We start from the raw sequence: 17,849 nt of genomic DNA on the forward strand, positions 1-17,849 counted from the left end.
GAATAGTGAAAGAGTATAGGTTACTCTTAAACACAGTGGAGAAGCTGGAGAGACCAAGACCCACCAGAAAGGAGGAAAACTGCCAGAGTCCCACTGAGGAGCTTGCAACCGCTATCCATGCACCATTGCTGGCGCAGTCCCACCAGGTGCCCCAGGGGGCAGCAGCAGCAGAGACCAAGCAACAGATTTTTCAACTCCATCAGCCTTCTTGCAAACTTAAGAAATCTGAAGGAAAAATAGCTGAGATCAACTAAAGAGCTACTGACAGTGTGAGCAACTCCAGAAGTCTGAACTCTCCCATCTCCCACCATCCAAACCACAAACCTCCAGCGTTCAGCCCCCAGTGGCAGTACAGACAGCAGAGCTGATCAGAGGTACAGCTACATGGCACAACACGGAGGGATGGAGGCAGGCACTCAGCATTGGTGAGATTGGAAGCCACCCCAAAAGGTAATGAGGCTGACTGGAAAAAAAAGGCACACAGGCCTACACTGCAAAAGTTAATCTCTTTCCTTGTTAGGGCAGGTTACAGGGTATATATTCTTGGTTGGCTTTACCATTTTCAAATAACCTGTATTTGGGGGTTGAATATTGCTGCCTTTGGTGCTTTCATATATATAGGGCCTTTGTTTCTTGCTTCTGTCATTATTGGGAGCAGGGTCTGATCCAGATCCAGGTTGACCTGGAACCAAATTCAGAACAGAAATCTCTACCTCCCAGATAAGATTAAGGGTGTAGAACAACACACACCCTTAGGGATTTTGGCTTTGTACGACTATCTGCTTGTTTTAATCCCCACAATTGTATACTTTGTACTGGCTTTTATTGAAGGTGTATGTCACTCAGTTGAAGTTTAGAATTTGCCAGTAAATTGTTCCACCCATTCCACTAGAATACTTGCTTAGCAAGAAAACCCAACACCTAGGATTCCTTCTGCAGCTTTATGGTGCAACAAGAGCAACACCTGGCACCTTGAACTCATATCCTGAGGGTATGTAGAGGTGGATTGCCATGTAGGGAACACTGCAGATAAATAGAAAACCCAAGCATCAAATCAATTCAGGATGTGAAAGTCGCTACAATATAATACAAGAAACTCAACGAATCAAGACAATACAGTCCCATCAAAAACTATAAATCCATCAGAAATGATCACCAATGAGACTGTTATAGATGAATTGCCTGACAAAGTCATAGTAACAAAAACAGCATTGTATTGGCACAAGGAGAGACATGTAGATTAATGGAACAGGACCCAAATGTTATCCAGCCAGCTACAGCCATCTGATTTTTGACAAAAATGCCAAAAAAGAAATTCACTGGGAAAAAAGACAGCCTCTTTAACAAATGGTGCTAGGAAAACTGGATATCTATACATAGAAAGATGACAATAGATCCTTGCCTTTCTCCATGCACAAGAGCTAAATCAAAGTGTATCAGGGACCTTAATATCAAACCTGAAACTCTGAAATTGTTACAGGAAAAGTTAGGGGAAACCCTTCAACATATTGGCATAGGTAATGACTTTCTGAATATAACACCAATTGCTCAGAAAATAAAACCACTAATCAACTACTGGGAACTCATGAAATTACAAAGCTTTTGTACAGCAAAGGACACTGTGAATAGAGCAAAGAGACAACCTACAAAATGGGAGAAAATCTTTGCCAGCTACTCATCTGACAGAGGATTAATATCCAGAATATACAAAGAACTCAAAAAACAGAACAATAAGAAATCAAACAACTCAATCAAAAATGGACTATGGAACTAAATAGAGAGTTCTTACCAGAAGAAATACAGATGGCATATAAACATCTAAAAAAGTGTTCTATATCCTTACCCATCAGGGAAATGAAAATTAAAACTACCTTGAGCTTCTATCTCTTTCCCGTCAGAATGGCTACCATCAAGAAAACAAATGTTGCCAAGGATGTGGTAAAAGGGGAACACTTCTGCACTGTTGGTGGGAATGTAATCTGGTACAGCTATGGTGGAAATCAGTGTGGAGGTTCTTGAGACAGCTAAAAATATATTTGCCATAAGATCCAGCTATAGCACTCCTAGGCACATATTCTAATGGCTCTTCTCACTACCTTAGAGATACATGCACAAGCATGTTTGTTGCTGCTCTATTCGTAATAGCTAGGAAATGGAACCAGCCTAGATGGCCATCCACAGATGAATGGATAATAAAGATGTGGTACAACTACACAATGGAGTTCTACTCAGCAGTAAAGAAAAATGAAAGTAAGAAATTTCCAGGGAAATCAATGGATCTGGAAAGGATTATAGTAAGTGAGGTAACCCAGGCCCAGAAAGCCAAACGTTGCATGTTCTTTCTTCTATGTGGATCCTAGATGCAAATGCATAGACTTGTGTGTGATCTAGAACCAAAAATCAGTAGCAGAGGCCCATAAGCTAGGTAAAAGGCTATAAGGGAGGGAGGAGAGGGAATAACTTTATGGGATGGTATTGTATATATGTAAGTAGAAGAACAGATTACAGGGAGGGAAAAGGCCTAAGTGAAGTCAGGGGAAGAGATTATATAAAAGAAAGGTGGGGGTGAGGGTCAATCAAAATTCAAGATATTCTGAATAAGACATATGAAAATACACTTTCTTGAATAATGGCACATCCAGAAGCCATAGATTATTACTAGAAAATTTTCAGTGCCTGGGATTGGAGACCTTCCAGTGAGTTGTTGGCTAGGGAGGTCCCTGTTGCCTCCAAAACATTATAGGCTATTGCCAAGGTTCTTGGTTTCCTATGAGAAAGAGATGGTAAGACCCTATTGCTGAAGATTTCATATTCCTAAGCAGCAAAGTCATTGATAAATCAAGTTGGTACTGAGCAGAAAACCTTTTCTCTGTAGCCCGGCCTACTGAAAGTTGTACTGTATGCAGTCTTATGGGAGACAGAAGTCATCAGTGGTGAAAACAGTGGACATTAGAAACCTCAAGTTTGGCCAGACAGGCCAAATGACTGAATGAGTGCAATAGTGGCATGTCTGTTCTGGGGGAAACCAACTTCAATCTAATTGGACTGAAGGCCCACTCTGTGGGAGGGAATACATGCTTGGTACTGAAAACCTAATCAAAAGCCTATGGCGGGGAGATCATGAGCTTTAGGGATATAAAGCTTGCTCTTGTCTGGGTAAATGGATATATTACTCTCACCAAATTGCCCTGAAAGCACTACACTTAATGTTCATACTCAAATACTAATGCTACTCTCACTTTTGGTTAGAGAAGCTTCTCTTTTCAGATGGTGATGACCACTGGGATGACCCAAAAGGCAACATAGTGCTGAGAATAAGGGATGGAGGAATTTCCAGCACTGAAACCTCTCATATCCTCCAAGGCTCAGGGTCCATTTCAGAAGAGGTGGCGAAAAGAATGTTAGAGCCAAAGGAAGTGTACAACTCCTTACATACAACCGTCCAGACAGAATTTGGCCTCAGTATCCAAGATCTCACAGTGTCTAGCAATACCTACACAAGACCCTCATAATAGAAGAAAAAGATAATGACATAAAATTAAAAGAGAGAATAATTGAGAGAGGTGGGGATATGATGGAGACCAGAGTTATGAAGGGGAAAGTAGGGGAGGGAGTGGGAGGGAAATATCATGGTTTGTTGTCTGTAAGTATAGAAGTTGTCAATAAAACATATATACATATATATGATATACTAAAAGGTCCTAATAATAAAAATAAAACATGGTTCTGATACAAAACTGACACAGAAATCAATGGAAGAGAAAAGAAGATCCAGGTAACTAAAACCTTGATATGTGAGAAAATTACCAAAAACACACTTGGGGAAAAGGCAGCATTTTCAGTAAATGATGCTGGAGAAATTGAATACATGTAGAAAAGTAAATCTAAGCCCTGTTATCTCAACTTGCACAAATATCAAGTCAAAATGGATCAAGGATCTTCATATAAGACTTGAATTTGGGAAACAACTACAGTAAAATGTAGGGAGAACACTCCCAAAATACAGGTTTATGGAAAGACTTTCTGAATAAGTCTCCAGTAACCCAGGGAATAAGACAAACATTTAACCATTTGGATCTAAAGAAACTAAAGATCTAATGTACAGTTAAGCAAACCATCAACAAAGTCAATAGACAATCTACAGAATGGGAGAAAATCTTCAGCAATACAACTGGCCAAGGCTTAATATCTAGAATATACAAAGAACTCAAATAACTAAGCTATATAAAATCAATCAACCCAATAAAAAATAATGGGATATAGAACTGAATAGTGAGTTCTCAAAGAAGAAATGCAAATGGACAATAAACTTCTAAAATAATATTTGACATCTTTAATCCATCAGGGTAGTGCAAATGAAAACTACTTTGATATATTATCTCACTCAGGTCAGAATGGCTATCTTCAAAAAATCAAGCGACAAAAAATGATGGTGAGGGTATGGGGAAATGAGGAACCCTTATTCACTATCAGTGGGAATTCAGTATGAAGGTTTCTCAAAAATCTGAAAACAGATCTACCATATGACAGCTAAATCACTACTAGGCATATACCCCAAAGGCTCTACTCTTTACTGTAGAGAGACTTGCTCAGCCATACTTGTTGCTGTTCTATTCACAATAGCTAAGAAATGGAATCATCCCAGATATCCATTAGCTGATGAATGGATAATGCATATTTGATATGTAAATACAATATAGTTCTTCTCTTCAGCTATATGAAATCATGAAATTTGCAGGAAAATGGAGGGATGTAGAAAGATTTATATTGAGTGAGGTAAACCAAGCTCAGAAAGACAAATGCCACATGTTCTCTCTCATATGAGCATCCTAAGTTGAAATAGTTATATTTGTTTGTAAGTTGTAGTAAATACCAGTTGTATTGGCCAAGAAGCTAGAATAAGGCTTGAAGAGAGAAGCAGGGTGTTATTAGGAGAGGAGATAGTAGACAGACTATAGTTGAAAGGTCTAGGGGAGTCAGGGGAAAGAAAGGAAGGGGAGGGGAAGGGAGACACAAAATAAAGACAGTATAAGCACCATAGAAACTCTGGGGAGATGGCTCAGCAAATAAAGGTGCTTGCTTGCAAATCCCAATGCACAACATAGTACATATATCTGGAGATTGTTTGCAATGGGAAAGGGCCCTGGTATGCCCACATTCCGTGTGTGTGTGTGTGTATGTGTGTGTGTGTCCCTTTCTCTCTTTATCAAATAAATAAGTAAACAAAAATATATTTTAAAAAGATAAAACTTTCTGTGTTGGAGAGATTGCTCAGTGGTTAAAGGTGTTTGCTTGCAAAGCCTGACAGCCCAGGTTCCATTCCCCAGTACTCACATAAAACCAGATATATAAAGTGGCAACATGCATGTGGAGTTTGTTTGCAGTGACAGGAGGCCCTGACTTACCCATTTTCTCTCTCTCTCTTCTTGCAAATAAATAATAAATAAAAATTTAATTTAAAATATATAACTTTCTTTAAAAGGGAGAGTGATGGTTTGGGCAGAAGTACCCAGATAAATTTTACCCTGAAGCCTTGGTTTGTTGTAGTTAAATCGCAGTGCCCAAGATGCGTTATGCCTCCATCCCCCATGGTAAGGGAAGCCATGAGTCCCCTAAGCCAATTTCAGGCTATTGCCAAAGTGCTTGGTTACCCACGAGAACTAGATGCAAGACCCTACTGCTGAAGACACCCCAAGCTGTGGTTACAGGACATCAAGAGATCATGCTGGCACTGGGAAAAAAGCCCATGCCCTACTGAATAGCGGTGCTGGAAAGCTTGATGGGAGTTTCTGAGGGAATAAAAGTGACCTATAGGCTGAACTAACAGTGGATCATGAAAGCTGCAAAATCAATCAGCCAGGCAAGTTGTACCCATGGGTGCAATAGTGGGGCATAAGTTATGGGGGTAATCAACTGCTCAGATTTGGATAAGGCCCATTCAGTGGAAGGGAATCCATGCCTGGTACGAGGAACCTAGTCAAAAGCCTATGGCTTTGAAGGTCATAGACCCTAGAAGGAAGCTTTCATTGTTCTTTGGATAAACAGATATTATGCCCATCAAAAATCATTATAAATATATATCTTTGTCCCCTTTGACCTATGCTGCTCTCACTTTTTGTTCAAGTATGTTTTTTTACAGATGGCAGTGAATACTCGATACTCAAGTCTCATCAAAATTACGAGAAAGCCCAAAGCCTGGTGCCTCGCACTGGATGAACCAACTTTATGACACCTACCAGGCCTGGAGGAACATTGCAAAGGAAATGGCAGATTGAATATGACTGCTACTCTCCTGACAGCCAGAGAAGCTTCGCTATGGAGATGGCAGAAGACACTGAGGAGACTTAAAACTTATCAAAACACAAAATAAGAGGCTGTCAAGAGCTGAACACTAAAGGAGACTTCTAACATGCCCTGAGACACAGGGGACACTGCAGAAGAGAGTGGAAATAATACAAAGCTTCAGGGGAGGAAAGTATCCTGTGGATGACTGTTTTTCCACCATGAAATGACTGAACATTCATGACCCTACGGTGAGTACCAATACCCCCCCCCAACACCAGCATGGTTCTCAGCCCAGTAGCATTTTGGCATCTAGGACAGACGTCAAATGAAATAAGCAACAAAACAGAGAAAGGACTATCCTAAAAGAAGAGGGTCCCTACCTCAGTGGAATTGGGGTAGGGAAGGGAGACAAAAGAGAATATTATGATGGGAACACAACCAAATTATAGTATGCTCATATATTAAAGTTTCCAATCAAAAAAAAAAATTGAGGTAGGGTCTCACTCTAGCCCAGGCTGACCTGGAATTCACTATGTAGTCTCAGGCTGGCTTAGAACTCACAGAAATCCTCCAACCTCTGCCACCCAAGGATTAAAGACACCAAGGATGCCACTATGCCTGGCCAAAAAAAAAAAAAAAAAAAAAAAATCAAATGGAAAATATGTAGACAAACTGATTTCCCATCAGTGTTAAAGTCAAGGAAATACAAATTCAGTGTGTGTGTGTGTGTGTGTGTGTGTGTGTGTGTGTGTGTGTGCTGCCTATCAACAGGGAGCACAGGTGTTTCTGTGCATACAGTATAAATGTATATGCTGGTTTCTTTCCTATCTTTCTTCTACTTAAATACTGTTGAGGAGTTGAAGACTGCTTTTCCCTACTGAGTTGTATGAGAGAAAGAACATTGTACTATTGTTTGCAAAATACCTAATATAGTGTATACTATTGATGTACCTTAAATATTTGTTGAAGGGAACAGAAATTGAATAAACGACTCTCTTCTTTGGAGAGTATATGGAAATGTTGAGAGTGGTCTGGTGATTGGACCTAGAGACTGCTGATCAGTCTTCAACCTCTCCGTACAGCATGAGCTCAGGAAGGCTTATTCACTAATAAGTCTGGAGAATGCTTCTGACTCTCCATCCCACTGTGTTTCAGATAGCCTTCTCTGTGGTTTCTCAACCTTTCCACACATGTAGATTTCATCCCCAACATTCTGAGGAGAAAGGCTTCAAACAAGAGCAACCAGAGCCCCACTGAGGCCTGTTCAGTTTCAGATCCATTGTGTATTAGGACTGTCCAGGGTCATATCCTTTACTCTGCTTGGCCCTACCCATGAGTGACTGCTGACTCCCAGGAAAGATTCTTCCAAGATGTGGACGGTGAGGAAGACCCTACTGTTGGCTCTGTAACTATTGTCCAGCATGGTGGACCACAGATGACTTCTACACATCCTCTGTATAAATCCTTCAGAATGTAGACTCTCCACTAGAAACAGTAAATGTTCAATTGATCAGGATAATATTTTCAGCATGTTTTTTTTTTTTTTTCCTTCAAGACCATGGCAGATGACAAGGCTCTCATAACCTTTGTAATGTTAAAATTAGAGGAAAGAATAGAATGTATTGGTAAATTTGGCTCTCAAAGTATTGAAAATGAAGGCAAACACAGGAGCACATCACAGCCAACAATGGCAGTCTGATCGCTAATCCTGTTTTCATTTAACTCCCCATGGTTTTGACAATAAATCTTTTAAATGAAAAGGCTAATGTGCTCCAATTTGGGGCCAACAAGGAAGGGAGGCTGCTTAATTTAGAAGACCTCTGAAGTATAGATGGAAGAAACTTACAAAGGAAGAAAGAGCCTATCTGGGGGCCTGCATCTGGGAAATAAAAGAGAATGTGGGCATTGGGCCATTTCAGACTGGATTGGAGTTTCAGGACTTTCATCTCTATTTCTGGACCTTTCTCTAAATTCATCAAGGTGCGGGGGGCGTGGAAAGCTGAGTACCAGGTACCACTGGCTCTAATCTAGCCACATTCTTCAAACCAGGAAGTTCTTATCTACTTAGCGAAGGCAGGATGTGGTGATAGTCACACTGAAACAGTTTCACTTGGAATGATTTGAAACTGTGGAATTTACCCTAAGCACACTATGACTGGAGCTGACTTCTATTCCTTCAGCCTTTCCCTGACATGGGCCCCTTAATTCACTGACCTTCCCAAAACAGGATGCCAGAAAACATTCACTTGCCCTCAAGCCCTGGAAAGAACCCATGATAGTGTTCAGTAAAGGAGTGTTCTTACATGTATTTTCTGACCTTGAATAAGTCAGGTCACCAGTTTCCCTAACCCTAGCATCTTCTCTCTGAAAATGAAGAGCTATGACTCTTTTCTCAATCCTTAAGACCATGATTGTTGCATAACCATAAAACAAAAGTCCCTCATAATGAACACATTTATGTTCATAGCAAGAAGCAGGATGGACAGTGAACTGAGTCTCCAGCCTTAAAAAGACTGGATGGTCTTGATTTAACTGTTATTTACCTCCAAGTCTGAAGGTGTTCTCCATTATTCCCAGAAATATTCTTATGGGTACTTTGGATAAGATGTCAAGAGCTTAGAAATATTCCATGCCCATTTCCAAGGCTAAAGTGTTATGCCTAGCATATCTCTTTTTTATTATTTGTTTTCAGCCTTACAGTTTTAATATTCTTATCTAAATAAGCTCAATTTTCTATTTTTTATTACCATTTAAACTACGGAACAACTAGGTGGCTGTCAGAACCCTGGTGCCATCTTTTTCCTGTGTTTGACTGAGTACCTGTCATATCTTTGAAAACCAAAAGCCATGTGGGTTTTGGAGAGCTCTGGGCTGCAGAGCTGGGGCAGCCTGACCCCTAGAGACAAAAACCAGATTTACATTTCTTCTCATGCCAGAGGTGCCAGCTCTGCTGTAGAAACTAACAATTAGCTTTCTGTTCTCCAAACCTAGCTGAGAGGATTGTTTAGCACGAGGCTGCTTCGGAAAGGACAGTGTGAACAGAAACGGGTTGCTGGTGCACTGGTTTCAGGATATAGGCTGTAGACACAGGGAAGAGTACTCATACATACTCTCTGTCGAACTTGGTACATGTTGTGTGTCAGAATGTCCCGCATGGACTCCACATCTTCCGGGGAAAGCCGTTTGGTTCCTTGTACTCTCTGAGCCCTACAGACATCATTGGAGGAAAGCAAAAACATAACTACCTTGGCAAGACATGTCATAAAAAATATGAATAGTTTTTTGCCTTTTCCTAGTAGAATCATTTCTGATGTCTTAAATAGATTTAAAGTTAGGGCATGTTTTATTTTTTGTTTGTTTTACTTAAAGTTTAAAAGTATTGTTCCCATATTGTTTATATGGTATTTATCCTAACCCATTTTTAAAATTTTTTTGGTTCATTTTTATTTATTTATTTGAGAGCAATAGGCAGAGAAAGAAAGAGGCAGATAGAGAGAGAGAGAATGGGCGCGCCAGGGCCTCCAGCCACTGCAAATGAACTCCAGACACGAGTGCCCCCTTGTGCATCTGGCTAACGTGAGTCCTGGGGAATCGAGCCTCGAACCGGGATCCTTAGGCTTCACAGACAAGCGTTTAACCGCTAAGCCATCTCTCCAGCCCTAACCCATTTTTAAATGGATTTTAAGATGGTGATATCCAAGTAATTTTTATACCCAAATTTGTACAATAGAATAAAAATAAATTCTTGGGAAATTATACCATAAAGTACAATCCCAACATTCACTGTTAAGTTTAATAGAATTAAAATTATCCAGTCATTGTTAGTTCTTTACCTAACCTCACTGAGGCCAGGTGACCAAACAGTTCACCCACCAACACCACCCACACACCGCATTTCATGCTTTATTAGTACACGTGATTGCTGAGGTTGTGTGACTGATATTTCCCTGGAATTGTACCTTTAAAGGTCTTATTTTTGGTTGAAGAATGATTTAAGGAACTTGACTCATACTTTAAAAGTGGAACTAAACCATTTGCACCATGCAGGTTATGCAAGCTGAGACTCTGGACACCACCACTCCCAGAGATTTTAAACCAGGGTCAGGTCCAGGTGAGCAGTCACTACACAGTTTTCCCCTGGGATGTCAAAATAAGGACATTGCTATGAGAAGAATGTTCATGTGACAAGTGTATTTGATTACAATCTAGTGGAAGTAATTTACAAAGCTACCATGCCCAGTGTATGTGGTGCTAGAGAGCGAACCAAGGGCTTTATGCACGCTAGGCAAACACTCCACCAGCTGAGCTACATACTTCAAGTCCCCAGGTCCCTGAAGTACTTTTGTTACATTAGGAACATATTTTCACTGTAAATCATAAGAACGAAAAGAAAACAAAAAGAAGTCAAGGAAAACTCAGCCTTCCTTTTAATACTGCCATCTTCCTTAACATCTTGCAGGAAACACTAAGGTGTGATTTTATTCTCTCTAATTTTTTCCGATTTCAACTATTTCGAATGCATAAGGACACACTATGGATCCAATATGATTTTCCTTGTGTTCCTAGGATAACTGGTCACAGAGATTAGCCATTTGTTTCAGTGCAGATAAATTTAAGTAGTATCCCCCAAATATTAGCAGCACAATAGTCATAAGCAATATGTGTAATTACTAAACATATTTTGAGGGCTTGGATACTTCACATTAGAGTATGCCAGTATCTTATGTAGTAAAGCTATCTGCAGACTGGCTAATGTCCTTTGTATAAAATTATTGAAATCAGTTTCCTTATCTTAGAGCTGCAAACATCACCTGAATTGATATTTGGTTAACACCCCTGGTGATTTAAACATTATTATCAGGGCATTTCATAAATGTCCTTCACAGAAAGCTGATTCTGACTTAGGAATGTCTGCATACTCTCACAATCTGCACACATGCCTTCATTATGGGAGGGGGTGATGTACTACTAAACAGGAACACCAGCTATTCAAACAGTTCTAATTTTCTGTACTTATATAAAACAAATAGGCAAAACCATTGACAAGTGAAATGACAGAGTGAAACTTGACATAGCAGTAGATTAGCTTGGCATTCTCCCTAATTTGTAATTGACCAGACTCCAGCAATGTGTCATTAACTTCAGGCTTAGTCCATTTGGGCTGCCTGCTGGAATGAGTAAAACAGGCATCTCAAAGGCTGTGCCTCTCCCTGATGCATGCTGAGAAGTGTCAACTACAATTATAAGGATAGCTAACTTGAAAGAGGTGATGCATGAGGTTTTCTTCATGTCTCTTCAGTAACATGGCCATCTCTGGGATGCTTACATCACAAGCACAGGCAGGATACATTCCTTAGAAAAGTATATACAGATGTCTATAGAAAAAGATTAAGATGGCAAACTAACTACACACTTCTTGTCCCTGGAACATTCATTTATTATCCATAAAGAAAATGTCTGTCATTAAAATAGAACTGGGAAAATCTGAGTCCAAGTATTTGAATACATTGTTCATATTACTTTTAATTTTTCTTTCTTCTCTCTTCTCTTCCTTCTTCTCTTCATTCCTCTATTTCACCCTTGTTCCCCTATCTCTTCCTTTCTTTCTCCTTCCCTTCTTCTTTCTTCACTCTTTCTGACTTCCTCCCCTCCTTTCCCTCTTCCTTCCTTCCTTTCTTTCTGTAAGATGCTATACTATAGTAAAGGGAGGTTTTAATTCGATTTTTACATTTATGCCCTACTAAAAATTCTAAAAGATCAATTATTATGGCCTGATGCTTTTAGAAAGTATACCTAGTAATAGCCTAGTCATGAAGTCTACAGTAAAAGCATGGACATATGATGAGAAATCCTGCCTACTGCACAACAATGCTTCTCGCAGTGCTCCTGGGCAGTGACTTTACTTGAATGCCTGCTTTGAGTCAGTTTACAGAGCCCACCAAGATGTCCCCCCTTTACAAGGACTGAAGCATGGCTGAGAAGGAGAAGTAAAGTTCATTTATGGAAATGAAAAATGTAACCAGAAACATCACATGTGAGAATGCAGAAATAAAAACTCAAACCTGTAATGTGCAGTCAATTAAATTCTGGGCTGGAGAGATAGCTCAGCATTTAAGGTGCTTGCCTGTGAAGCCTAAAAATCCAAGTACGATACCCCAGAGCCCTTGTGAACCAGATGTACATGGTGGTGCATGGTGGAGTTCATTTGCAGTGGCTGGGAGCCCTGGTGTGCCCATTTTCTCCCCCCACTCCCTTTTTGTCTCTCTCATAAATAAAAATAAAAATTTCTTCGACTACCATGAAGTTAATCATTTTCTTTTTTAAAAATTTTTTATTTTATTTATTTATTTATTTATTTTTAATTTTTATTAACATTTTCCATGATTATAAAATATATCCCATGGTAATTCCCTCCCTCCCCACCCTCACACTTTTCCATTTGAAATTCCATTCTCCATCATATTACCTCCCCATTATCATTTTCTTAAAAAATAAGTGACATGTTAAACTTCTTGAGAATTTTAAATATACATCAAGGTTGTATGGTTGTAGCAAGTTATGTAATACATTTGGAACTATCTTAATCCCCCCATAATATTAATCAAATATTTTAAAAATATTTTATTTTTATTTATTTATTTGAGGAAGAAACAGAGGGGGGGGGGGACATTTCAGGGCTTCCAGCCACTGCAAACAAACTCCAGACACAAGTGCCACATTTTGCATCTGGCTTATGTGGGTCCTGGGAATGAGGTCCTTTCACTTTGCAGGCAAGTGCTTTCTCCAGCCCCCTAATCAAGTTATATTTGAGCATCTATATTTTGATAATTTTTAACAGCTTATCACTCCTGATGAGATGAGCAGCTCTGTGTTTGTAGTAACAAAGGGAATATACATTCTACCTATTCCAAAGGCTATTTTTGAGGTTCAAATATGTAATATTGGTCAAAACAATAGAATTCCATAGAATCAACAGCCCTGGAGGTGATAGAATTTGGAAATCTAAACTTTTGTGGAACAATTGAGTAAATTTGTAAAGAAAAATATCATGTGTATGTGCATTTTGTTGTTATCTCATACAGAATAATAAGAAGTGAGCTGAGTACACACTTCTTTTTCCTATTATTGTGTAAAGGTTTATTTTTTTAGAATTTGGCTACTTTGATCTCAGAAGAGGAATTCCTTTTGGCTTTGTATCCTACAGATTTCTAATGAGACCAAATAAATGCAATTTAAATACTAATTGTATTAAATACGAGCTCTAAAATACATCTTTCTCATTCTAGCTAATTAACTAGGTAAGGGCTCTACTAGGTAAAATAGTCCTTATCTGTATGACTGTTACTGATCTTCAATGAATTCCTGAAGAAATAATTCACTTAAAGTGTGAAGAGAGGTATTCCAGATGAAGCTGGTTTATATATTGCCTTGTAGTCAGATGCATCGTAATATAGAGATTCAAAATATGTGCTAGCCCAGTACACTAAAACATAGACTAGATTGTCATCTGAGATAAATACCCTTACATTTCCAGACCAAGTGCTCACATCACCAGGGAGCAAACTGAGGAAGTTTCTAGTGGTCTGCACTGCCTGGAGCTGTGCAGTCCTCCCCTGCCACCACAGTAACTCCAGTTCATACTTCGCTGAGCAGTTCACATACCAAGGAATCACATGAGACTCACCCCACATGGACTCAGGGCATTTCCTGTTCTTTATGATTATACGTGATGTGATCTTTTATTAACATCATGACCCTGCCAGTGCAGTACATGGAGTCTGTGCATTAATTAAATATCTAGTGATCAGGCCTGGAATTAAGGTATTAAAGTATAAGGAGGAGCCAAAACTCTCAGTCATTAAATAAGATCTGAATGCAGTATTTTAGGTGAGGGGGGGGGGACCTTTGAAGGATAAAATAACAACATGTTTAATTAAAGCACGATCAACATTCCTGATCTTTCCTGTTGCCTCTGGTTCCATGATGGCTCAGTATAGCCTTGCCAATAAATATTTGTTAGTATGTTCCCATTGTAGTGTCAGACAACTCCTTTAAGCCTTGTAATGGGAAGCACAAAATAAACAAAGTGCCATAAAAAGAATTTGGGGAGAAGAAATAGAGAAAAAGCTTTCTATTTATACTGGGATGCCCTTGGGGACATCAGTTGAGATTTTTCCAGGCCATGTTGGAAAGTAATGGTGTTTCTGATTCATTATCAGGTAAGGGAAGAAGGTGTTAACTGAGAAATAACACTCAGGCATTTGTGACAGTTATATTGGTACCTATTCTTAGTTCTGCTCTCATCTTGCTTCCCAATGTGAGGGCATAGTTGAAGCTCATGATCAAGCAGCACTAGTTGATGAAGATGACAGGATGGAGGGAGCTGGTATTCCTTTTCCAAACCTATGTTGTCACTGATTTTCCCAATTCATAAGCCATTCCTTGGAAGAAAACTGGGCTTCTTTGGGAGATGAATTGATCCTTGTAATATTTAAGGAGCTTTTATTAAATGTCAGAGAATTAAAGCACATTAAAAACAGTATCTATCCAGCTTTTAGGACAAGTGATTAGCAGATGACTTGAGACACATCAAATATGGCCTCTCCCTTCCACAGCAACTCCGTACAATGTCTTCACGAGAAAGACAGCCAACTCCCTGGTCCTATTCTAAGTTGGTCTCATATAGACTCAAGAGAAATCTCATATAGACCATTTCATTAGACACAATTACAAATGTCTCTTCCTCTTTAAATAGTCCATCAGCTACCACACTTCTTATTCTCTGTTTGGGTGAGTGCCCCCCACCAAAGGACCATAGTTTTGTAAAACTTTGGTCCCCACAGTGGCAGTATTGGGGTTTCCTATGGACTTTCAAAGGGTAAGCCTAGAGAGAGGTCTTTACTTCATTGGAAGCATGCCCTCAGAGGGGATTATAAAGCCACTCTCTCCTTTCTGGTTGAAGATGTGAACACTTGTTCCAATTTGTGCTCCACGTGCTGCTGTTACCAAAGACCCAAAGCCATGAATCAAACTAATCTTGAAGTTGAGCCTCCAGAACTATGGTACAAAATAAACTTCTCTTTGCTTCCTAAGTAATCTTTGACATATATTTCATTCTAGTGACATGGACTGAATAATACATCCCCCAAATCCAACTTGGCATCTCAGAAAGATGACTTTTCCCTTCTCATAGAAAATATGAAAAGAAATGAAGTACATGTAAGAAATGATCAAAGGACAGAATCAATAGAGATTAAACACTAGAGATTTCCAATTTATAGGAAAAGAAACTCATATAAAATATGCTGTCATTTTATAAATTTACTCGTTCTTCCCTTACAAAGGAAGATATCATCCACATAAAAGGAGACCAAGCTGAACCAAACAGATAACATTATGTTCATGATTCCTTCCTCACAGGAATGTCTACCAACAGTCCATGTGTTAACTGCTTGGTTCCCAACCCATGGCACTGTTAGAATTTGGAGGAACCTTTAAGAGATGATGTCTTGTAGGTGGTCTAGTCATTAGGGGTCTGACTGTCAAGTAAGGTATTGGGACCCCAGAAATCACCTCTCCCTCCAGAGGTGAATACCTTGGCCATTTACTATCACCATAGTATGCTCCTTGGTCACATCTCCAAATACTTTAGCCAACCATTCATAGACTGAAATGTCCAACACTATGCTGAACATAAATGCCTTTTCTTCCTGAGTTGATTATCTCAGGCATTTATTACAGTAACACAAAGCTGACTCCCACATTCATCTTATTGTCTATTCACTTTTGGTATTACCTTTATATGAAACCATAAGTTGGCACTTCCTCAAATGCTGACAAATGCTTACCTGAAAACCTAAATCAAAAAGCTTATGAGAGGGCTGGAGAGATGGCTTAGCGGTTAAGCGCTTGCCTGTGAAGCCTAAGGACCCCAGTTCGAGGCTCCGTTCCTCAGGTCCCACGTTAGCCAGATGCACAAGGGAGTGCACGTGTCTGGAGTTCGTTTGCAGAGGCTGGAAGCCCTGGCGCGCCCATTCTCTCTCTCTCCCTCTATCTGTCTTTCTCTCTGTGTCTGTCGCTCTCAAATAAATAAATAAAAAAAATTAAAAAAAAAAAGCTTATGAGAGGTTGGGGTAATGACTTAGCAGTTAAGGGGCTGGCCTGAAAAGCCAAAGGACCCAGGTTAGATTACCCAGGGCCAACTTAAGCCATTTTCACAAGGTGGCACATGCATCTGGACTTCTTTTTTAGCAGCTGGAGTGCCCAGTGCACCCATTCTCTCTATATATATCTCAAATAAATATAAATAAAAAGAGCGAGCTTTAAATAAAAGCTGATGGGGGTTGGGAACATGGATCAGTTGATAAACTTCTTGTCAAGTGGACATGAGTTTTGATTCCTGACATGCACATAAAAGCTGGGCATGGCAACACATACCTGCAACCCCATTGCTGGGAAGGCAGAAACAGGAAGATGTTTGGATCTTGCTGCCCAGCAAGTCAAGCTATGTCAGTGAGCTCTGGTTCAGTGAGAGGTGTTGTCTCAAAAAATAAGATGGAGTGAATTTGAAGAAAATAACTGATACCAAACTCTGGACTCTATATCCATACACATATGTGCACCCAAACAAACATGCAGTCATATGCAAATAAAACAACAACAACAACACACACACCACATAAAGCCAAATTAAAGAAAAAAAAAAAGTGCTGAAGAAATGGTTTAGCAGTTAAGGCACTTGTCTGCAAAGCCAAAGACCTAGGTTTGATTCCCCAGGAGCCATGTAAAGCCAGATGAATAAGGTGGAACACACATCTGGGGCTCATTTGCACCACCATGCCCAACACACCCATTCTTTCTCTCTGTCTCTCTCTCCTTCTGTCTGCTTCTCTCTCTCTTAATTAAATAAATAACTTTTTACAAAAAGAAAAAGAAGCAGCAGATGGGACTTACTGATGGGCTGCAGAAAAAGCAGCAGAAGTTAATATCCCAGTCTCAACCATCTCAATAGCTTGTTTCATTTCCAGCTTCTTATACAAAGAAACAATGCTTGATTTGGGCAGATTCTTTCGAATGAGGATTTTCCGTAAATATTGGTGATCAAACTTCTTAAATCTAGAAAATAAAATCGACATTTGGGTCATGTTTAACCTCTATATACATTATGGACATATGCATTTTTCTTTAAATAAACTGAAATGTAACTTTATTCTGAAATTTTGTTCTTTATTCTGAAAACATCAAGACAGTCCCTGGACTTCATAGCATTTGAACACATTTTTAAAATCATAGTATTTATGCATTTTTTAAGTAAAGAAAAATGGTCTAATAGCCTGAATACAGTGAAAATCAAGTGAACAAAAAGGAAAAGACAAGCTGCAATCAGGGCAAGGAGTGTTCATAAGTGGGGAGTAAGGACGGCCCAGCTCGGCTCAGTTCCAATCACAAGAAAAGAAATCAGGGGCCAAGGCTTTCGAACAAGTGTTCTATCCTAATAGTTCATAACAGCAGCAGCTGTACTTATATTCATGCTGGACTATTCAACCAGAGCCTAGTAAGTTTAA

At 39.5% G+C, this 17,849-nt stretch overlaps 1 protein-coding gene across 1 annotated transcript in view; it reads right to left on the reverse strand.

The window, feature by feature from the left end:
- The window catches only part of Slc9a4 (solute carrier family 9 member A4), a 65,070-nt gene that overhangs the window by 11,654 nt on the left and 35,567 nt on the right, over positions 1 to 17,849 (reverse strand). The window contains exons 8-9 of the mRNA XM_004651783.2: positions 17,239 to 17,400; positions 9,396 to 9,492 (exon numbers count right to left, since the gene is read on the reverse strand). Of these exons, the coding sequence (XP_004651840.2) occupies positions 9,396 to 9,492; positions 17,239 to 17,400 (259 nt within the window). The remainder of the gene's footprint in view (positions 1 to 9,395; positions 9,493 to 17,238; positions 17,401 to 17,849) is intronic.

This window comes from Jaculus jaculus, chromosome 4 (assembly GCF_020740685.1).
Source record: "Jaculus jaculus isolate mJacJac1 chromosome 4, mJacJac1.mat.Y.cur, whole genome shotgun sequence".
NCBI lineage: Eukaryota > Metazoa > Chordata > Mammalia > Rodentia > Dipodidae > Jaculus > Jaculus jaculus.